Source organism: Panonychus citri, unplaced genomic scaffold (genome assembly GCF_014898815.1).
Source record: "Panonychus citri isolate SS breed McGregor unplaced genomic scaffold, ASM1489881v1 Contig00028, whole genome shotgun sequence".
Taxonomy (NCBI): domain Eukaryota; kingdom Metazoa; phylum Arthropoda; class Arachnida; order Trombidiformes; family Tetranychidae; genus Panonychus; species Panonychus citri.
In genome coordinates, this window is record NW_026515433.1 from 892,336 (window position 1) to 915,192 (window position 22,857).

The 22,857-nt window shown below is 33.6% G+C and overlaps 6 protein-coding genes across 6 annotated transcripts; 5 read left to right on the top strand and 1 right to left on the bottom strand.

The window, feature by feature from the left end:
• Positions 1–1,140: 1,140 nt before the first annotated feature.
• On the top strand, positions 1,141–3,217 carry LOC128396914 (protein Lilipod-like). The gene has a single exon (XM_053357565.1). It carries the CDS (start codon positions 1,305–1,307, stop codon positions 3,012–3,014), a length of 1,710 nt encoding a protein of 569 aa, XP_053213540.1. The 5' UTR covers positions 1,141–1,304; the 3' UTR covers positions 3,015–3,217.
• A 276-nt stretch (positions 3,218–3,493) lies between these two features.
• LOC128396921 (translation initiation factor eIF-2B subunit delta-like) lies at positions 3,494–4,938 on the top strand. The gene is made up of 3 exons (XM_053357573.1): positions 3,494–4,379; positions 4,447–4,627; positions 4,696–4,938. Exons 1-3 carry the CDS (start codon positions 3,606–3,608, stop codon positions 4,914–4,916), a joined length of 1,176 nt encoding a protein of 391 aa, XP_053213548.1. The 5' UTR covers positions 3,494–3,605; the 3' UTR covers positions 4,917–4,938.
• A 485-nt stretch (positions 4,939–5,423) lies between these two features.
• Positions 5,424–7,768, top strand: LOC128396923 (protein Mo25-like). The gene is made up of 2 exons (XM_053357576.1): positions 5,424–5,972; positions 6,599–7,768. Exons 1-2 carry the CDS (start codon positions 5,651–5,653, stop codon positions 7,369–7,371), a joined length of 1,095 nt encoding a protein of 364 aa, XP_053213551.1. The 5' UTR covers positions 5,424–5,650; the 3' UTR covers positions 7,372–7,768.
• A 120-nt stretch (positions 7,769–7,888) lies between these two features.
• Positions 7,889–10,352, bottom strand: LOC128396918 (ATP-sensitive inward rectifier potassium channel 12-like). The gene has a single exon (XM_053357570.1). The coding sequence runs from the start codon at positions 9,745–9,747 to the stop codon at positions 8,182–8,184; it is 1,566 nt and encodes a 521-aa protein (XP_053213545.1). The 5' UTR covers positions 9,748–10,352; the 3' UTR covers positions 7,889–8,181.
• Positions 10,353–13,499: 3,147 nt separating this feature from the next.
• Positions 13,500–15,483, top strand: LOC128396916 (ATP-sensitive inward rectifier potassium channel 12-like). Its single transcript, XM_053357567.1, has one exon. It carries the CDS (start codon positions 13,693–13,695, stop codon positions 15,298–15,300), a length of 1,608 nt encoding a protein of 535 aa, XP_053213542.1. The 5' UTR covers positions 13,500–13,692; the 3' UTR covers positions 15,301–15,483.
• A 771-nt stretch (positions 15,484–16,254) lies between these two features.
• LOC128396904 (autophagy-related protein 2 homolog A-like) lies at positions 16,255–22,853 on the top strand. The gene is given in 8 exon segments (XM_053357553.1): positions 16,255–16,397; positions 16,766–19,940; positions 19,942–20,217; positions 20,219–21,614; positions 21,699–21,903; positions 21,981–22,010; positions 22,013–22,115; positions 22,191–22,853. Coding segments are annotated over 7 exon segments (5,397 nt in total). The 5' UTR covers positions 16,255–16,397; positions 16,766–16,944; the 3' UTR covers positions 22,582–22,853.
• Positions 22,854–22,857: the final 4 nt, after the last annotated feature.

Consider the following 22,857-nt stretch of genomic DNA (forward strand, 5'->3'; position numbering starts at 1 on the left):
GATATCAATAGATTGAAACAAAAAATAAGAAACCTGCTAATCACATCGATACTAACACCAAAGCTGTATAAACATATACTGTGGGCGGTTGGCGATGATGATAAATTGATAGAGATAATAAAAATGGTAGGTACATTAACAAGTCGATTCCTTAACAGAAACTGCATGACAAACAGATGGTTATACGTACTGGAGGGCTACGGATGCGGGATACTACAAGCAATAGAGTATGACTATCGATGGATTTGGCGAAAACTTGGCACAAATGAAAAAGGAATCAAATGGATGGCGAATGAACTGATACCAATGGAAAAAATAAATTGGCGACGAATGGACCTAAAAGAAAAAAAGATAAAATACAAAGTATTCGAGTCAGATGGTAAAGGAATAATAATAGAAAAGAGCGGACAAAGAGCAAATGAATACATACGCTTAAGAACACCAGGAGCGGTAACCGGCTATGAATCAACACTGATAGGCCTAAGATGGCTGATTGAGACATATGGAAAAGAAAAATACACAATAGAATTAGATGAAAAATCCACCAAATACGTAAGAGGTGAATCAATGTTTGCAAGAGGATTGAGACAAATACTTACAACCCCGGGAGAATGGACTTATATCGATTATGAAAACGACTTAACGTGGAGGGAAATCGGATGCTGGGACGTACCTCAGAGACAACCAGAGAACAACCTGCTAGCACAAGAGAGATGGATAAAGAAAAAAGCCAAAGAAAGATTAAACAAATTATATCACAAAGGTAAATCACAATTTGATATCTTTCAGATAGATATTGGAGATAAATTAACAACCACAAAGCTTAAATTACTAGAAAAAATCACAAGCTTTAAATATCGATTTGATTGCTGTGGAAAGAAAAAACAAACAATAAGTCATTATGTCAATGATTGCGACTGGATGAATAGAAAATTACCTGAAATCAAAGAAACATTCGAGAAAAAACTGACAAATTGGGGAGAAGAGAAATAAGAACCGCCAAGAAAATGTATCAATTGATGGAAGAAAAAGCCAAATGTAAATAAAACGGTCGAAAATATATGACTGTCAGAGGGCAACACTGAGGTTGCTCAGTCATGTATACTTGACGACAGTAATAGTCTATCAATAAAATTTCATGTTTTGATTGAATTGAATTTGTTGTCAATTTTGTTTTTAATGATTTTCTCTTTTCTTTTATAAATCAATTTAACAGTTTTCACAATTTATGTTAATCCAAAGTAATCATTTGTTCTTTGTACGTTGTACTATTCTCAGTTTGAGCCTGAGAATTTATTCTCTCAATGTACTCAGGGAATCAGCCCGATTTCGGGCCAGTGTCCGATCTTCGGGAACAAGCTTTCAATGATATGATCCGTGAAAATGTTATCTTTCTACTCATTTTAATAATTCTCTATGGATTTTCATACTTATTAATATCATCTTATCGTAAACGTCGAGACGAATTCTATGCAGATGAAGAGGATGAATTGGTCTTCCGAATCAGCTTTTGGATGTGTACATTTTCATTGGCCACAAGCATCGGATCAACTTTGTTACTCCCTTTTTCCATCATTGCTAATGAAATTTTACTTCTATATCCAGATAACTATTATTTACAATGGCTAAATGATTCGCTGATCAAAGGATTGTGGAACTATGTGTTTCTCTTCTCAAACATATCTCTCTTCGTTCTTTTACCCTTTGCTTACTTTTTTCCTGAATCTGAAGGGTTTACCAGTTCGCGTCGGGGATTAATGGCTCGGGTTCATGAGACTCTTGTCCTTCTGCTATTACTTTCAGTTCTAGTCTGTGGTTTAACTTACATAACCTGCTCTCTACTTGGTTATAATGATTTAGCTTTCACAACTTTACTCAATATGAACAATTATTTACCCCTTTTATACTCTTGTGTCTCATTTCTAGGTGTTATCTTGTTACTTCTTTGTACTCCCATTGGAATTGCAAGATTATTCACCGTTCTTGGAGAATTAATAATGAAACCAAAGTTCCTTCGAAACATTCAAGAAGAATATGAAATGGTGACACTCGAAGAGATGCATTTAAATCGTAAATTGAAAAACATGAAAGATGGTAACTGTGGTTCTGCTCCAACAAGCCCTTGGTCAACAGTTAACAAGTCAAAATCTGTGCCTTCGATTCCTCAGCTAGTTGATAAAGAAGAAACCAAAAATGATATTTTCAGTAAATATAACCTTCAGATGCCATGGACAAGTCCGAATAGAAGTGAAAGATCACCCATGAGAAATGGTAACCATTCATATCAACTCATGGAGATGGAAAAATCTCTTGAAATTCTGGAAAGCAGGCGTAAAGATCTTGAAAATCAAAGAAGGGCGTCAGCATTTAGGCGATCACTTGGTTATCCTCTTGCCATGTTAATTCTTCTTGTGTTAACTTCATTCGCAGCTCTCCTGGTAATACAAAACACTTTACAACTATTAGTTGGAGTAAAAGCACTGCCCATTTCATCGGCTCAAACTTTCGTCGTTGGTTTAACATCATTATCCAAAATTGGTCCTTTTGGTGCTCTCATGGAGATAATACTTATCCTTTATCTTTGGTGTGCATCGATTGTTGGACTATACAGTTTACCAGGAATCGGACGATTAAGACCTCGACTCGGTGGTACAACATTCACTCAATGCGTCACTAATTGTGCCCTTCTACTCATACTTAGCTCAGCTCTGCCCGTTTTGGCTCGAACAGTTGGTATAACCAATTTCGATCTGCTAGGAAATTTCGGTCGAATCAAATGGCTTGGTAACTTTTACGTTGTTCTATTTTACAATACAGTTTTCGCTCTGACAACGGCTCTCTCACTCACCGATAAATTTACCGTTTCAGTTCGAACTGAACTATTTCGTCGTCTCGAAGTAAACATTGGTTGGCCTTGGACCTGGCGATGTACCAAGTCTTTGACACTTTTAAATAATCATTCATCATCTTCTACATCATCATCATCATCATCATCAGACTCTAAAACTGATTAACTCTGATTACAAAAAAAAATAAGCTTACAAATCCAAGTGAAAAATATTTAATGTGAAACCATTAACGTGTGTGTTTGTGTGTAATCAATATGCACAAGAGATATTACTTAATGGCATCATTAATTGTGATAATTTATTAACAATATTATTATTATAACTCTAATCATTTTCTTTCCCAACAAAATGATTCAAAAAAAAAACAATGAACTAAATGATTGAATCAATGACCAAATTCCCAATTATAATGATTTATTTGACTACCAAATATTGTACATCATTAATTATTATTATGATCTCTTTTTGTGTCTTGATTTGTCTTCTGTTTATTATTTTCACTGAAATAATTAATGAACAATTTATTTACCAATTCTAATTGTATAATCATCTGAATAATAATTTTATTTAATCAGCTTCGGATTCAAAATTAATTAAAGTTCACTGCTGCCATCTGGTGTCTTCTTAATGAAACAGTAGCATTGTTGTCATTTTTTGATCAACTTGTTTTTTTGTTTTTCTTATTAAATTAACTCGATTTCACAATTAGTGTTATAATTTGATTGATTTAGTGTTTTAAAACATTCTGAAAGGATCATGGTTCAAGCTGATAAACTAAGTAAACCACCAAAACCAAATCAACAACGAAAACAAGTGAAACAGGAGAAACAAGAGAAACAACAACAACCACAATTAGATGAACAGCCACCGAAACAATCACAGAAATTACCACCTCAAGAGACTATTGGAGTTGTCCGTGAATTTCAAATTGTAAATGGACAATTGAATCCCCTTTTAATGAAGGTTGGCCTTCGGATGAATTCTGGCACTATTACAGGTTCAACTCAGCGATGTGTCGCCATGTTATTAGCAATTAAACAAATGGTCTCAGATCATGTTACACCCAAGAAGAAAGATTTCTCCAGGAGTTTCGATGCCGCTTTGAATATGAGTGTTAAATTTCTGCGACAATGTCGACCACTTTCAGTTAGTATGGTGAATGCAGTAGCGTTTATCAAGTTAAATTTGACCAAAATTCCGTCCACCGTTGCTGAACATGAAGCAAGGGAACATATGAGAAACTTGATTGACAATTATATAACTAAAGGAATTGATTTAGCAGTTAAAGCGATTACAAAAGACGGAGCTTCCAAAATTGACCGAGAAGGTGAAGTCATCTTAACCTATGGAAATCCATTGTTAGTGAAAAATATTCTCCATAAAGCTTACATGGAGGGTAAAAATTTCCATGTGATAATTGTTGATGCTCGACCTCGAATGGTAGGAAAGGATCTTCTCAAGGATTTAGTTTCTCTGGGAGTGCAAACAACTTATATACAAATCAATGCAATCGCTCACATAATGAATAAGGTAATTAATCCAAAAGAAGTGATTCCGATTATTTTTAATTGTCTTTGTTGTTGTTTTTTCGCAACAGGTGACTAAAGTTTTCCTTGGTGCTCACGCAATGTTAGCCAATGGATACGCTATGGCGAGCATTGGAAGTGCCTTAATTGCTCTGGTCGCCAATTCTTTCAATGTTCCAGTTCTGGTTTGTTGTGAGACCTTCAAGTTTTCAGAAAAAGCGCTTCTAGATTCTTTCGCTCTCACTGAATCAGGTAAATAATCGTGTAATTTGACTGGTGTAAAGAAAACTGTTAATGATGATTTATTTTCTCTCCTTCAGGTTTATCGGAAGATTTTTTCCAAACTGGTAATCAACGGAAATCCGATAAAGAAAACAAAGACGATTCGAAGAAAAATAAAGTGGCCCTTTTGAACCTTTCATACGATTTGACACCTCCAAGTTTCATCAGCATGGTGATCACTGAGAAAGGTTTTCTCCCATGTAGCTCAGTGACCGCTGTGATTCGTAATAATAGTCGAAAAATTCCTGAATTTCAATAAATTAATTTGAAAAACAAACTAATTCATTTTGACTAATCAAACTATTGAATTTGATTTATCCTTCAACACCATCACATTAACAAGTTAATATCGTTCTTGTTTCATCCTTTTCATTTTAAATTTTCTTCTTCTTCTTCTAATAATCTCTCATCAACAACATGTTTAATTCACAATCAACATTTTAAAGGAGCAAAAATTTGTGATTAGTTATATTAAACATCAACTCTCGAGGTAAAATTGATTTTCTGACACAACAAATTGCTCTTTAAAAAGTTAATACCATGACCCATTTATGAGCCTCAGAATTTTCAACTCATTTAAAAGGTTAATTAACTCTTCCTCACCAATACGTCGGTTTACACCCAAATTCACTGAATTAATCAATTTCCAATAATTGAGAGTTTAATAGTTTTATTTTTAAAATTAAATTAAATTAAATGTTGAGAATGATAGTTGACCGATCGCACTGCCATCTATCAATTTCTTCAATAAAATCTCTCAATGTTTGAGTCTCATTGATCTTGTTAGTTTGTAAGAGTATCAGTTGTTTGTTTTTGTCATGTTTTTGTTGATTAATTAATTACAATTAATATTTTGTTGTTCCTCATTATAGCCTCATCTGGACCGTAAAAGTTGTACCTTTGGTTGAACCTAAAGTTGTTTTCTTTGATTGTGTTTTAAATTGTCTTTTCTTTTTTTGCTTGTTTTCATTTCTACTTGTGTATAAAAGAGCTATGCCTTTATTTGGAAAAAGCCATAAGAATCCATTTGATTTAATTAAATCACTTCAAGAAGCTTTAATTGCCGTTGAGAAAGGTGATAAAAAGGCTGAAAAAGCTACTGAAGATGTGAGTAAAAATTTGGTCGCCATGAAAAATTTACTCTACGGAAGCGGTGATAATGAGCCTCAAACTGACATCGCAGTGGCTCAATTGGCCCAAGAGTTATACAACTCAAATCTATTGTTGATGTTGATCAACAATCTGTCAAGGATTGAATTTGAAGCTAAAAAAGATGTCGCCCAAATCTTCAACAATATACTTCGACGGCAAATAGGTGAGCTAATAAGTGTTTTCAAAAATGATGCCGCCATTAACATGATCACTTTGATCCTCAATCCACCTCCTCAAGGGATCGCCAAGAGCAACAACTTTTCATTTATTCCAGAAACAAAAATGTCATGCAACTCGGTTGCCGGTTTCCTTCCTTCTCTTGCATCCTTTTATTTGTATCTAATTTCAGAGTTGATTCTATTATTATTACCACTAATATGATTGTTAACTTTTACGTATATACACTTCCAGTTAGTGAGTGAATAAGTGAGAGAGAGAAAAAAAATTAGCTCTTCAGTTGATTTGATTATGATTATGGAGAAAATTGATTCCACCTTGAGTTTGTATCTTTAAGAAATAATTAAGTGTCAAGGCTTCTGTGTGGAAAGAAGACGGAAGAAGAAAAAGATCATTCATAGAGAAAGAAAGAGAAAATAGAAAGTAAAGTAGAAAGAGAATAAAAGGATAAGGGAAGAGAGAAAAAAAGATGAGAATAAATTGGAGTGAGAATATTCTTGATGTTTTCATTTCTTTTCTTCTTATCCTCAATTTCAATTGAATAAAAGCTTATTGATGTTCTTTTCTTTTTTTCCCTTCTCATTCTTATCTTTCCATCCTCTCTATCAACAGGTACAAGATGTCCCACCGTCGAGTATATTTGTACCAAACCAGAAATATTATACACTCTCATGAAAGGATACGAGAAACATGATATTGCCCTGAATTGTGGTTCCATGTTACGAGAATGTGCTCGATATGAAGCTCTGGCCAAGATTATGCTTTATTCACCCGATTTTTACAATTTCTTCTCATATGTTGAAGTTTCCACCTTCGATATTGCCTCTGACGCCTTTTCCACATTTAAAGAGCTGTTGACACGTCACAAAATCTTATCATCAGAGTTTCTTGAGGCCAATTATGACAGTTTCTTCAGCGAATATCAGAATTTATTAAATTCTAGTAACTATGTGACCAAACGTCAATCTCTCAAGCTTTTAGGTGAATTATTATTGGATCGTCACAACTTTACCGTAATGACAAAGTATATAAGTAACCAAGAAAACCTCAAGTTAATGATGACCATGTTAAAAGATAGATCGAGGAATATTCAATTTGAAGCTTTCCATGTATTTAAAGTGTTCGTCGCCAATCCAAATAAACCAAAGCCGATTCTAGATATTCTACTTCGAAATAAAGAGAAACTTGTCGATTTTCTGACCAAATTTCAAACCGATAGAGCTGATGACGAACAATTCAACGATGAGAAAGCCTATTTGATCAAACAGATTAGAGAATTGAAACCCTACGAGGATACGAATGTCTCTTCATCGTCGAATCAAATTTCTCCTCAACAATCATCATCAAGCTCATCATCTTCAAATCATCAACATCCCTCAGCATAACAAAAGGAGTGAACAGAATCAAATCAAACAATCAAGAGCTCCAGAGGATAAGTAGGAGAGAGAAAAAGAAATGAGAAAATCTTCTTGATCCTAATGATAATCGCGATCAATTTCACTTACACTTCGAAGTGAAACTTTCTCTCATTTAAGCCTTTTTGTTTTCGATTTACGAATTCAAATCCCAAACCTAATTACGCTCCTCACAATTAATTATTGTTCCTTTTTTTTGCTATTTACCCACAGAAGAAAAATATCAATTGAAATAATTTACGCTCGATGATTGGAACCAATTGATCAACTTGGTTATTATTAAATCTCAAGGATATTTGTTCATGTTTACTTACAAAACGAAAAGAAACCTTTTACTAATTATTATAATTACCATTTAATTGTTTCACTTTTGATTGTGTTTTCATTTTCATTTACACTCTAATCACAATCAATGATCAATGATAATCAATTGATACAATATTTTATTGGTGATATATGTTAGAATTAACTAATTAATACTAATCAATTTGTAACAATTGTAAAAATATAAAATCTATTTTAATTTGTTGTTCGCTTAAATTTACAATCAAAGAGGACAATTAAATATTTAGTACATTTTAGAGAGACACAAGATGAAAACTTAATATAAATTGACAATTTAATTATAATCCAAGTGGTTGAATTTGCAGATCACTAATTACAATTTGAATTGGAAATTATTTTGTTTATGAACATAATGTTTTTCAATGAAAATGTTTACAATGAACAACTGAATTGATTGTTACTTCGTCATGAGATGATGATTGTTGATCGCTCGTTTCAATCTGACCTGAATGGATAAGCGATTAGATCGTAACTATTATTGGACACACCAGAATCAGGTGAATAAGCTTGATTCTCATCTTCCTCTTTAATTTGGCTGATTGTAGTTCCTCCATTGATGATCTCCATGGGTATTAATCCTCTTCCACTTGTTGAATTAACAAACTTTTGGTACTCATAATAATCTTTAGCTGATGATGTTGGTGTATCGATTTCATAAGTGTTGTTGAATTTTGAATAATCGACTCGATATTGTCCAGTATCTTTACGATAACCAATCATCTGTTCAAATCGATGGCCCCACAATATTTCACAGGGAAGGTAAGAAGTTCGAGCTTGAATCGATTGACCTGTTGATTCAATTGTTCCCTCCAGAATAACAACAATCTCAAAACGTTCTCGAACCAAACTATCAGCCGACATTGAATAAAAAGGAGAACTCGAATCTACTTCATGCACAATGGTCGCAGGCCAAACAAGGAAAACATTAGAATCACTATTGTCAAATTTAACCTCAACTCGATTATGATAATAAGGAACCACTTCTCCTTCCGATGTCACCTTACGATCTATCACCAAAGCCGAAATGGAAGCACCGATAATATGAGATCGATTACGAACATCACCAAGTCTAAACATTAGACACAATTTTCCATCTCGAAGACAAATACAAGCATTTCGACTGAACATTAACGTTTGAGATCTTTTCTTGGGTCGAGATAATTTAGCGAAAACAAAACCAACCACAAAACATTGAATCATAACTCCAGTTATCGATTGGACACACATAACGAAAATCGCCTCAGGACATTCCTCGTTAGTGTAACGACTTCCATATCCGATTGTATGTTGAGTCTCAATAGAGAAAAGAAAAGCAGTTGCAAAAGATTCAACTCCATTTACACACTTTGGTTTATCTCCACTTCCACCACCACTTCCACCACCACCTCCTCCACCTCCTCCCGGTATAACTCCGTCCATATCTCCATGAGCATAAGCAATCAAATACCAAATCACAGCGAATCCCAACCAACTCAATAGAAACCCCATACTAAACACCAAAAGATTCCATCGCCATTGAATGTCCACCATCGTCGTAAAAGTATCTTGTAAATATCTTTGTGATCGCTTTTCGACTCTTTCTTTCGATAAATTTACCGAACCATTTTTTAGAACTACTCGTTTTCGAATTCGACCAGGAAATATTTTCGACGATTTACTTTTTATTCCATTTCCATTTCCTCCACCATTATTATTATTCGTATTAGTATTCCCACTAGTGTGACTATGGTTGTGATTGTGGTGATTGGTATTAAATGTCGATTGATTATTAAAAGTATTCAAATTTGTATAAACATCGGCAGAGTTTGTGAAGGCATTTTGTGATTTAAATCTGTACGTTAATTGTTTACCATATTCAGTGGTCACTGTTGATTGTGGTGTTTGATTGCTGTTAATTAAATTACCTTCATTTAAACCATTCGAAATATCAATTATCGTTGATGAGGATAATAAATGATTAGCAGCATTGGCACCGTCTCTCCAATCTCTATCTCTCTCCATGATAACTGAATTAACACTTTGTAATCAAACTTCAATCAAGATAATTAGAGTTGTGATGTTGGCAAATTAAGATATTTAATTAACAATGAAAGCAAAGATGATTAAAATCAAGATCGAAACATAAACAATTAAACAAATACGATGCTAGTTAAGAATCACAACCAAGACACAAAAATGTCCTCGGGAAGGTTTTAGGTGAATTGCGATCAATGATAATTAGTTAATTAACCAAGTTTTGTATTACCTCTTGAGATGAGATTCTTGATTTGATTGTTGACTTAGACACTGTAATTAGATATTAACCAAATCATGTAGTTTAAATAGGATAAGGGTTGATGAAAATCCCTCTGATTCAAACTGGTATACAACTGAATTGTTTTTAATTGTTGATAACAATTCGTGAGAAACATTAAACTAATCAACAAATTAACAATTACACCAAGTTATTGACGATGTTGAATGATTATCGTTAATCATTTTCTGTGTGTTGTTTACCTGACTCACTAAATAAAGAAATTGAAAAGTAAAATTAACAATCAAATCTATCATCAACTTACCGTTATGATGATTACAATTCAGACGTGATAGGAAATACTTTTTCATCCTTATTATCATCTTCATTCACTTTCTCCCACCTTCATCATCATTTTACTCTCTCTCATTATCCTCCTATCATCATCATCATCTCACAATTAAGAGTCTACAACAACCTGGAGGGAGAAATTATCAATCTCCGAGTATTTAATTTCATTGATTTATTAGTTTTTCGCCATTTAAATTGTTGTAACAATTTCCACTCGCATTTCCATCCCACCTCAGCATCTAAATCCCACTTTGTCATCTGATTCATTGATTTTTCTGAATAAACGCCGATGTTTTTTTCATGTTTTCTTGGTTAATTGTTTGTAGATTTTACGCTTCAAATTGATTGTATTTTTCTCTTGATTTAATCAAAACGATTATACTGATTATGATGATGATTATGAGCGACAGTAAATTAACCTAAAACCGCTGATTCACAGGATTCATGGGCAAATTGTTGGTCGATTACTATGATGAAGGTAAAGTTAATTTACTTTTCCAGTGGTTAATCATCATGATTACGATTATCCCGAGTTGATTTCATTAATTCTGATTGTTTTTCTTTTTCTTTCTTCTTCTTTGATTGTTGAAGTTCATGGGAAAATTTTTGCTCTTTTTTCAATTGTCTACAATCAGTAAATCAACAATTAAATCAACAAATCATCGAGTGAATCAAATTAAAAGGTAACAAGTAAACTTTAATATTTTTTCAATGTTTTCCCTTGAAAATAATATTCAATTTACTTTGATGATTTCATTGAGCAAATCAATCAACTTGATTGATTTTCAATTAATCAACCTCACGGAAATGGATTAACTAATTACTCGAGAAAATTTAATCTTAACAATCAAAAAATCACAGGTTTAATCATCAAGACATCGCAATCAATTTATTGATTACAGTTAATCAAGATAACTTATTCTTGATGATCATTTAATCAATTTAAATTCTTGATTTAAGTTTTGGATTTTGATTAAATTTGATTACAGGGTAAAGATTACGATGGGTTAATTTGATTAAATCTTTTACGACATTGACCCAAATTGAAAGGGTTAATCAAGTTATTTTTTCATCACAATTAAGAAATCTGGTTAAGGGTAAATCAACGATTTGATTATTGTTTATTAAAAGTTTTACTATTGATCATATTTGCCTTTAATTGTCGTGTCCATTTAATTGTGGTTAATCATTTTATTTATAAATTGTTGTTCATGCAAAGGGATTGTCTTAATTGTTACAAATGAACTTGTATTGTGATTAAAGTTTTTTTTATCATTTTTAATTGTCTCATCTGATTTACTAATAGTTATTTGATCATGAAATTTGAGGATTTTAACAATTTTATAAATTAAAGTTAATTGTGATTCGGTTAATTATCCACTATTCAGATGATGATTAAAATTGTTTTAATTTTCTCATCACAATTAAAAATGCAACTAAGCAATTGTGTCTCTTGAAATTAAGAAATCAAATCAAGGTTTATATTTTCATAATTGATTAACTTTTACAATTTAAATCAAACGGAAACAGGATTATAATTAGAGTGTCAGTTGACAATTAAAATTGTAAACTAACTATTTCTATAAGCTGATAAGCTAATTATTGATCACAATTAGTTGAGTAAAACAATTAGTTAACTAATTAAAATATTACGGAAATTGACCTCAAGTCAAGATGATCATTTAATCAATCTTTTTATAAGGTTGTTGATTAAATGATTAACTGATTGTCGAGATGATTAAAGAAAAGGATTAACATTTTCTCAATGACATTGACCCAAAAAAACAGCAAAAGCTTAAGAGGTTAATTTGTAATCGTCAATTAAATTAATCGTTAATCAGTAAAATCAAGGTAAGAATTCAAAACTAATATGATGTAAATTTGTTTCTTGATTGTTAATCACAATGAATACGAATGAAAACACAATCAAGATAATTGCTGTCTACAATTTAATTGATTAAATGGTTAGATCATCAAAGAGAAACGTGTTTAATGCAAACAGAATGACAATTAACCACAACAATTAATTATGATCAAATTGATAAATTTCACCAATTTTGATAAGCTAATTGTATCTATTGATGATCTCCTATTGTAAGATATTCAGTTAACTAAATGATAATCAACTTTAATCACTCAAGTTAATCATTATACTAATATTGATCAGTTACTTGTCTCTAAATTGTAAATATTTGATTAACGCTCAAAACTAATCTGATGCAATTGGATAACTAGACATAATTGATTTAATTAAATTGTTCATTTGATGAAAAAAAAGTTAACGGTTGTATTGATTTACTTAATTGTTGTTGACAAAAAATTACAAAGTTATTGATTATGTTTCGGTTGATTGAATTAAAACAATCACTTGAAATTGATTAAAACTTCAATAAACCGTGAAAATCAAATTAATCATTTCATTGAAAAATCAAGACAATTAAATAAAAGTTATAATTACCATCAAGTTTCCGTTGATGTTTTTATGTTCCCGTCGCAATTAACTTAATTGTTGTTGTTTTCTATTCCTTATTGACAATGAAAACATAAAATCTGATCAAAATTTTTTCAATCAATTTAAAAATCTTCAGCAATTAACTACGATTATGAAAAGCATTTAATTTAATTCACTCAACAACTAAACTTAATTTAATCTTCAATGTTTACATTTGAAATAATTAAAAGCTAATCAATTAAAACAATCAAGTAAGTTGATTGTTCAAATTAACTCGGTAATTTGAGTAATGTTATTAATTGTGTTCAAAATTTAATTAATTCTGATTCTATTGATAACTTTTACCAATGAAAAAATCTGATAATCATTTGTTGATTGTTGACCTTTGAACATAATCAATTGATTGTCTTCATTTGGTCCAACTTGGTAAACACAAATTAACCAAAAATGATAATGTTGCTTGAGTAACAATTAAGTCAAATTGATTAGTTAAGGAAATTAATCAATCCATTGATCAAAGTAATTAAACAACAGCGATGATCAAAACAAATTGTTGACATGTTAGAATTGAAGAGATTAGTTGAGATTCTGATTGTAATTAAAGTGATACACTGATGATAATTACACAATTGTTTACATTGATTACGATCAAATCTTAGCAATTAAAATAACAATCGAAAAGCTCAAATTAAAATTAACTTTTTCTCTTTCTTTTTTACTTTCTTTTCATCCAACCCTTCAATTGAAACCTGTTCCTAATCATCATCGTCGTCATCAAGTTTCATTAAATTTATTTTTTCAAATCATTTCAAGGTATTGAGTTTAGTTTGAATTAGTCGACAATTAAAGTGACAATCAAGTGGATTATTTGAAATAGTGTTTAAGTTTTATCGATTGTGATTAGTTAGTAATGGAAACAGTTATCGAACAAGATAAATGGCGGGAAGTGGCTTCATCCGATTGCAAATTATTATCCTCATCAACGATAATTGATATTTCGAATGGTTTAAATGAAGGTAATTTAATTAACAGCAATCAAACACCACAATCAACAGTGACCACTGAATATGGTAAACAATTAACGTACAGATTTAAATCACAAAATGCCTTCACAAACTCTGCCGATGTTTATACAAATTTGAATACTTTTAATAATCAATCGACATTTAATACCAATCACCACAATCACAACCATAGTCACACTAGTGGGAATACTAATACGAATAACAATAATAGTGGAGGAAATGGAAATGGAATAAAAAGTAAATCGTCGAAAATATTTCCTGGTCGAATTCGAAAACGAGTAGTTCTAAAAAATGGTTCGGTAAATTTATCGAAAGAAAGAGTCGAAAAGCGATCACAAAGATATTTACAAGATACTTTTACGACGATGGTGGACATTCAATGGCGATGGAATCTGTTGGTGTTTAGTATGGGGTTTCTATTGAGTTGGTTGGGATTCGCTGTGATTTGGTATTTGATTGCTTATGCTCATGGAGATATGGACGGAGTTATACCGGGTGGAGGTGGTGGAGGAGGTGGTGGAAGTGGAAGTGGAGATAAACCAAAGTGTGTAAATGGAGTTGAATCTTTTGCAACTGCTTTTCTTTTCTCTATTGAGACTCAACATACAATCGGATATGGAAGTCGTTACACTAACGAGGAATGTCCTGAGGCGATTTTCGTTATGTGTGTCCAATCGATAACTGGAGTTATGATTCAATGTTTTGTGGTTGGTTTTGTTTTCGCTAAATTATCTCGACCCAAGAAAAGATCTCAAACGTTAATGTTCAGTCGAAATGCTTGTATTTGTCTTCGAGATGGAAAATTGTGTCTAATGTTTAGACTTGGTGATGTTCGTAATCGATCTCATATTATCGGTGCTTCCATTTCAGCTTTGGTTATAGATCGTAAGGTGACATCGGAAGGAGAAGTGGTTCCTTATTATCATAATCGAGTTGAGGTTAAATTTGACAATAGTGATTCTAATGTTTTCCTTGTTTGGCCTGCGACCATTGTGCATGAAGTAGATTCGAGTTCTCCTTTTTATTCAATGTCGGCTGATAGTTTGGTTCGAGAACGTTTTGAGATTGTTGTTATTCTGGAGGGAACAATTGAATCAACAGGTCAATCGATTCAAGCTCGAACTTCTTACCTTCCCTGTGAAATATTGTGGGGCCATCGATTTGAACAGATGATTGGTTATCGTAAAGATACTGGACAATATCGAGTCGATTATTCAAAATTCAACAACACTTATGAAATCGATACACCAACATCATCAGCTAAAGATTATTATGAATCATTAAAATATATTCAAGATAAATTGAGTCCCAACTCTTTCCTACCAACTGATCATCACCAAATCATCAATGATCACAAAACAATCAAGGATCACAAACAAATACAATTAACTAAACATTTGAAAACTTCTTCGAGTCTTAGTTTGTTTCAATTTCGATTGCCAATTCGACTTCCTTCATATGCTAAATCACTTGTAAAATATGATTCAAGTTAATTGTCGCTAATCATTAGCACTATTTATTTATCATGTAAACACCTCAATCAATACTTGAATTAAACTTAATAGACAATCAACTGATTATCAACTGATTGTTTGAAGAGCTCATATAGTCATTTTGTCAATTATCAACTCTTATTTTTTTTATCAATCAATGTAATAAATTAAGTCTCTTAATTACTGCTGTTTTTAATAATTTTTTATCCGCAATTATTAATCATTGTGATTACATTTGATTATAATCATACTAATAATTTAATGTTAATAAAATCGTTCAAGTTGATCAGTTCAATGTTTCTAGTTGATTGATCTACAGAGTGATTGTCATAAGCAATTTAATTGATTTTAATAACCACAATCTTTTCCGTCAATGATTAAGAAAATTTTCCCAATAATTGGTGAAAAAACTAATAACCGGTAATTAATATATCGTAACTTGGAAACTTTGTAATAGTTTTTTGAATTACCAGATTTGTGTCTTTTAATTGTTGCCAATGGATGAATCCACTATAATAAAACTTAAAGCTATTAGATGATTTTTGGACAACAATCAATTATTAATACTTTATAATCAAATGAAACGTTTCATTAAAACTTCATCCAAACAATTTAACGTCTAACGAAACGTTAATTTCCTTAAATTTACAAGGAGATGACATAAGATCGTAATTGATTGTTTCTTATGAGATTCAGTGAATTCATGACCATCATTTTATTTAATTAATCGTTGGACTGGTCATTGATGATTAAACATCGAAATTATAGGGGAGGCAATTTACGCAAATCTCTGCGATCACAAATACTTTCTGTTAGTACACGTTCTTGAAAAGTTTTCAACGAAAACTATAACACTATCAACATGAATTGAATTGAAAAAAAATCGAATTAGTTGTAGGAAAGACCAACAGGTGGCGACGAAAAACGTAAACAAAGAAAAAAAATCTTTGTTTATGTTTTCATTTGAATCTCTTTGTGTTTTAATCTTTGGTCAATTGTTTTTCCAATTAAAAGGTCAAATTAATTAATTGTCTGTGTTGTTAATAAAACGAATTGTTTGATCAACTGTGAATTTATCAACTCTAAGGATGGAATTGGTTAGTTACAATCAACGATGAGTTTCTGTTGAAAGGTAATCACTTGACAACTTGAGATAAAAATGTAAACAATAACAACATCTGATCATCAGTTTGTTGTTCATTTTTTGATCAATTATCAAGGTTTTTCTTATCAAATGAGTGTAAATTAATTTCTTTTTTTAATTATTTGTTATTTGCATTGATTTTTAAATTCTATTAATATCCAGAGTATGACCTATGTAATTAGGTAAGTTAAATGTAGAAATGAATAGAAAACAATTGATTCTTTTGGTGGAGATGAAGAAAATATTCATTAAGCCTAAGCCATTTTTTAGTAATTTTGTTGTTTTTTGTTTTTTGTTTTTTTTTTATTTTCTCCAATTTAGTTTTCCAATCTAATGGATTTCCAGTGATTCCAATGGACTGATCTAGATTGCAACCAAAAGACTATAAACTATAAGTTAATTTCATCATTTGTTTTGTGTTTTGTGTTTTAAGTTAATTTGTGATAAACGAAGGACAAAGTGATTGGTGATTAATTAATTGCCAACAATCAACCATCAAAATGGAAGCCACTCTTCGGGCTTTTTTAAACATTTTCCCTGAGAAAATGAAAAAACGGACAATCTGGTATCTTTTTGATAGATACTTGGGACACTTTTTAAGAGAGAAATTAACTCTCGATCAACTATCTATTGATTTGATTGATGGAAAAGGATGTATCAATGAGATCGATTTAGATGTTGACTCATTGAATGAAGAATTATCATTTTTACCTGTTAAATTTGTCGACGGTTGTTTCATTGAAGAGATATCAGTTTATGTTCCTTGGTCATCTCTGTTGACTGAATCGTGTTCACTTCAAATCAAAGGAGCAACAGTGATCTGTCAACTTGACCATGAACTTGACGGAAGGAACCAAATGGAGTCCGATTATTTAACTCGGTCCATCATGAGCAGTTCGATGCAATTGGCTGAGGAAATTGTGCAAACTAATCAAGAAGAAGATAAATTCGAGGGACTGGAAATATTCGCTCAGTTGATAGACTCAGTTCTCCGTCGAGTGGAACTGATTGCCATTGATACTCGTTTTATCCTGCGAAGTAAAAGGAAACAACCACGAAATGCATCGACCATTAAGATGAACAAAGGAAGTGACGACTATTGTGATTTGGAGATTCGAGTGGCTCATTTAAGGTGTCGAGAGAATGTTAAAGAAGAGGAGGAAGACGAGGAGAAAGAGAAAGAAAATGTCAACATGGCTCCGAAAAGGATTCGAAAGAAACTGGACATTACCGATATCGAAATCTTATTGGATGGAGACACGATATGTACACTTAAAGATACTCATGTGATGGAAGTGAATGTAAAAGACTCTGCGTGCGCCATCCAAGTGCATTTGGCTTCCATTTTAACGGGAATTTTAAAAAAGAATCAAATAAATGAGCTTATCAACATCGCGAGTCCCAAAGAATCTGGTCAAGAATATGAAAGTTTCCATAGACAAGGAGAGAAGGCGATGACCGCCCTGGACTATGCTCGAATAGAACAACAATTACGAATGGATTCTGCTCGATTCCATTTGGGTTCGTCTCGGAACAACCTGTTGGGTGGATTCGCAGGCGAATCTTGTAGTGCCTGGACAAGTGGTGGGGAAACTTTCGAGTCGTGTCAGACCACAGCCTTCATGCCAATAGACTATTCGAATAGTCGTCGAAACTGTGAGACAAAAGACACAAAGAGTTTTAATTGTGCAATCAAATTACCAGGAATCGCCGTTTGTTTGGTTGGATCAAACTACTTGGGCGAATGTAAAGAAATTAATCCGAAAGTGATGAGTTTGCATGAAATTAACTGTTCCCTCGATGAAATGATTACTTGTTACCATTTAAGGTTAATCACTGTTCCAATTCATATTAATCTTGATTCTTCTGGTTGGAAGATAAATTCTGGTGACATTTGGATCGGTGAACGGAACCAAAGAGGTTTGTGTCCACTAATTTGGACAGAGCCCCGGACACTGGTCAGTAGTGGACCAGAAAATGTCCATCAACAATTTGGACTGCCCATCAAATCTTCAAATGATCAAGATCTTAGTTTCTCTTGTATAATAACAAATGAAAAGATTGAAATTGGGACGAAACATTTAACCAATTTGATTGTTGATCCAACGCTTTTGGAAAGGATCGAGAGATATTTGCCTTGGATTTCCGATGGATCAGGATCATCGGATCGATTGTCGATTGGAATTGTGTGTCCAGAGATTCGAAGTAAATTGTTGATTCCTGTTGCCGATTTACGAGACGAAAGACCAAGAGAATCAGAGTTGCGTCCATTTTGGATTGAACTGGATGGAAATGATTTGGAAGTGATGATAAATGAAACAAGTACCGATGTGACACTTAGTAGGTTGGTTGTTTCCATTGGTGATAAATTATCGGGAAGTAAAGAGATCGGCCGAATGAGTAGCGAAGGGTCGGAAGCGATTCGTTTTAGTATCAAAAAAGGTGCCGATACCTCGAGATTTGTCGAGTCGCGAAATGTCCAAGATCTTCTCGAAGCGGCCAACATGACCGAGTCTATTTTTATATGTACAAAAGCACAAGCGACACCCGAAACTCCGTTTCAAGTGAAGACAAAGATTGTTCGAAGTGAGAAAAAAGCAGATGCCAAGACCTTTGTTCCCAATAATCTGAACAATTCACGAGGTTATTTCGAAACATGTAAATCGTTCACCCAACTGCAGGTGGAATTGTCCGCCGACAATGTGACCATGTACTTTGAGAGTAAAGAGCAAATCGATCTGCTTTATAATGCACTGGGAAATGATCTCGCTCTTTGGACTCCAAACAGCGACATCTCGATCCGATCTGGAGGACGAGAATGTCCACCAAGCACCAAATACTTTCCTTGTGGAACTGGAATGAGCGACTCAATCGAATCCGAGTCTTCATTCCACTCGATCGGTGGCTCTTCGTCCAATCAACACCTTCACAATTTAGTCACTTGTTTACTTCGCTGTGATACTCTTAGAGTGACCATTGGTGACCATTTGATAAACAGTTGTAATGTTTTCATCGGGTTGACCTTTGGTCTAGAAGATGACACTTGCAATGTGATCTCGATCCATGGACTGGGTGTTTGTTGGTCCTACAATGGGGAGAAAGTGATTGACAGCAATCACCTTTGTCAGAAAGCGAGTTCACTGGACTTGACATTCGAGATCGACAAGAAAAATGTGCCAGTGTCCAAGTCAATAACCGTTGCCATCAAATTGTCGGAAGCGATTTTGTTCAAAACTTGGCCAGAGATTTTCGTCGATTTCTGGAACTTGGTGAATGTCACCAATGAGGAGGTTCTCGGTTACACTCCACCCAAGATTCAGACTGAACTTCACACAAGTATAGTGAACGGAGCGATCGCCTATGGAAGTGACAATGTCCCTGCTCCACCTCGACCAGTTTTAATCACTTTCGACGGGATCACAGTGACGGCGATGGTGGTTGAAGATACAAGTGACACTTTGCTGAGATTCATCATTGAAGCTGCTTTTACTTTAAGAAAATAGTTTATCATCTCAGTGCCTAAGTAATTACGTTTGCATAATCGACTCTGGATTGATCGACATGAGCCTTAAATTGTGTGAGGCGAATAGGATTGTGTTCAAAGCGATGAACAACATGATAAATGTGAGAAGTTGTTCCGATTCATTGGCAGCACTTTGTCAATTGATCAACAATTTAATTAATCAAACAAATGAGACGAAAGGTGAAGATGATCCTCCAAGTTACTCGAAAGCCATTGGAATGAGAAAAGGATCGAATTGCGAATTGATGAAAAGTCATTTCGAAAGAAGCTAAAGATTGTCTCTGAATTGTCCAGGAAAGAAGGAGAAAAGACAGAAAAGGAGAGAGAAATAAAAGAAAGAAGGAAATAAGAAGAAAAGGACGAACAAAAGAAGAAAAGGAAAAGGAAAAGGACAAAGAAAAAGAAAAAGAAATCGACAGAGAAAAAGTCGAAAAAGGTTGGAGCAAACAAAAAGAACGAATCATGGCAACGATCGAAAATCCTGGACCAAGTACAAGTTCGGCAACTGGACTGAAAAAAGGAGAAATGACAGATTCTGGTTTCTGGTTATTAGGTGACGACGATATCGGCGCTGGAATCAAAGCGACCGATGATCCGATCGTTAGAATCTTGAATCATGAACCGATCACAATCATGGAAGGATTTTTCACCCCAGGCAAACAAAAAGAACCCTCAGAACTTTTGAAATCTTTGGTCGCTCGATATTTCCTCGAGGAAATGACCTTGTGTATCAGTGTGTTTGGTGGTCGAGACTTTGAAGATGACCAAGGAGGAAACGACGGAGGAGAAGATGAAAATCAGGTGGACGAGAAAGAGAAGGAAAAGGAAAAGGAAAAGAAGAAAAAGAGAGTAAATGTCGATTATGATGCTCGAAATCGAAGTGAGAACAAAGTGAGATTCGTCAATGATCCTGAGAACGAAGATCCAATCCAAGTTTGGGAGAGTATAAATTTAGAAAAGGGATCGGATTTGATGGAAGCGACTTCATCTCGACCTGTGGTGGGTTTTTCTCATTGTAGAAAAACAAACGGCGGTCGATTGAGGAAAGACGATGTTTGTGTCCAGTTGCAATTGACCAAAGTTCGACTTCTTTTCGACAAATTCAACGATTCATGTAATGTTTCATGGAGATGGTCATTGAATGTGAAGAAGGTCGAGATCCGTGACTGTTTGTCGGTGTCCAATATAAACAAGATGCTCTATGAGTACATTTCGGAAGATATTCCTCGTCGAAATGAGTCGAGCATGATCTCCATTAGAGCTAAAACATTCCGTAATCCAGTAGATTCTCACGAAGAATGTGATCTGAGAGTCACATTGAAACCACTTCGAGTGAACATTGACCAAGATACAATAATGTTCCTATTTGAGTACTTCTCATCTCTCAAAAGTCTGTTGGATTCTCAAACTGTCCCGATCACTCCGACGTCTTCTGGTTCCAATACTCCGTCGCCTGTTTTTCCAATAAGCGAAAGAGACTTTAATGTCGACACTAATGTTCAAACGAACGACAATGAAATGAACGGACTAAACTCTGAAGATCCACTTGACTCGAAACCTTCATCTCTATTTGTAAAGTCCTTCGAATTCACATCAACTGTTTTAATTCGTCTCGATTATCATGGGAAAAGAATTGACTTTGATCAAGTAAGTGATTAGTTATCAGTAGTTAGAAATTAGAAATTAGTAAAATTGAATGTAATCTAATCTGTTTTATTCATCCTAATCCAGGGAACAATTCAAGGTCTTCTCATGGGTCTTGGACATTTGAATCATTCTGAACTTCACCTGAAAAAACTTCACCAAAAACGTGGAATCCTTGGTGTTGATCGAGTTGTTCAATTCGCTTTGACCGAATGGTTCGAGGACATTAAAAGGAATCAAATTCCACGAATAATTGGATCAATTGGACCATTGAACAGCGTTAGACAATTATGTAAGAATCGATCACATGGAATCAATTGAGTGAAAATTAATCTTTGCTTTTTTCTTTTCTTTGTATCAATAATCAAGTCCAAGGAGTAATTGATCTGTTTTGGATTCCGTTGATCAATATCGACGTGATAGACGCATTTTCCGTGGTATTCAACGAGGTGCAACTTCGTTCTCATCATCAACAGCAACTGCGATGCTCGATCTTGCCAACAGGTAATGGAATCGATTTGATTGATTGAAGAAAATGAACAAATTAATCTAATTTGATGTAATCTGTTTTTCTCTTAGACTTGTTCATGTGATCCAAGGAACTGCTCAATTCGCTCACGATGTTGTACTGACTCACAATCGATCTCCACAACACAACATTCGAGGATCAGTGCCAACATCTCAACCTCGAGATCTTCGGGAAGGGGTCGCTTCCGCTTACACCGTGATGAGGGAAGGACTCAATGAGACTTATCGTAATGTCGCAAATGTTGGTGCTCAATCCGATGGGGTGACCGAAACCGTTGGCGTTTTCATCGGCACTTTACCTTCAAACATTTTGCATCCGATAATCAAAGCAACTGAGGCAACATCGAATGTAATTGTTGGAATGAGAAATCAATTAACTCCCGAAGCGAGACAAGATGATCAATACAAATGGAAGACACGAATCAACAATCAACAATTATAATCATGATAATTTCTCAACTAGTTTAATGGTAAAGATGAAATAATATTTCACATTCTCAACAATTAACTCACCCAATCAATGAAAACTCATCATCGCCAAAAAAAAGGAACAAAAAATTGGAAAAAATTTGACTAAAAATCAAAGTTGTAAAAAAATAAATCGACAATTAATTGTCACTTTATATTGACTAAAATAATCGTAAATGAAATCAAAAGTTTTTGATATTTTAATAACTAACAATAAACATCGTAAATAATTTTCATTCATCAAAATCTA

Bases quoted from the DNA above. Each gene is read 5' to 3' on its own strand.
- LOC128396923 (XM_053357576.1), top strand. From the start codon at position 5,651: ATGCCTTTATTTGGAAAAAGCCATAAGAATCCATTTGATTTAATTAAA. The intron at 5,973-6,598 runs GTGAGCTAATAA...CTCTATCAACAG, and splicing joins TATACTTCGACGGCAAATAG to GTACAAGATGTCCCACCGTC.
- LOC128396918 (XM_053357570.1), bottom strand. From the start codon at position 9,747: ATGGAGAGAGATAGAGATTGGAGAGACGGTGCCAATGCTGCTAATCAT.
- LOC128396921 (XM_053357573.1), top strand. From the start codon at position 3,606: ATGGTTCAAGCTGATAAACTAAGTAAACCACCAAAACCAAATCAACAA. The intron at 4,380-4,446 runs GTAATTAATCCA...TTTTCGCAACAG, and splicing joins TCGCTCACATAATGAATAAG to GTGACTAAAGTTTTCCTTGG. The intron at 4,628-4,695 runs GTAAATAATCGT...TCTCTCCTTCAG, and splicing joins TTTCGCTCTCACTGAATCAG to GTTTATCGGAAGATTTTTTC.
- LOC128396914 (XM_053357565.1), top strand. From the start codon at position 1,305: ATGTACTCAGGGAATCAGCCCGATTTCGGGCCAGTGTCCGATCTTCGG.
- LOC128396916 (XM_053357567.1), top strand. From the start codon at position 13,693: ATGGAAACAGTTATCGAACAAGATAAATGGCGGGAAGTGGCTTCATCC.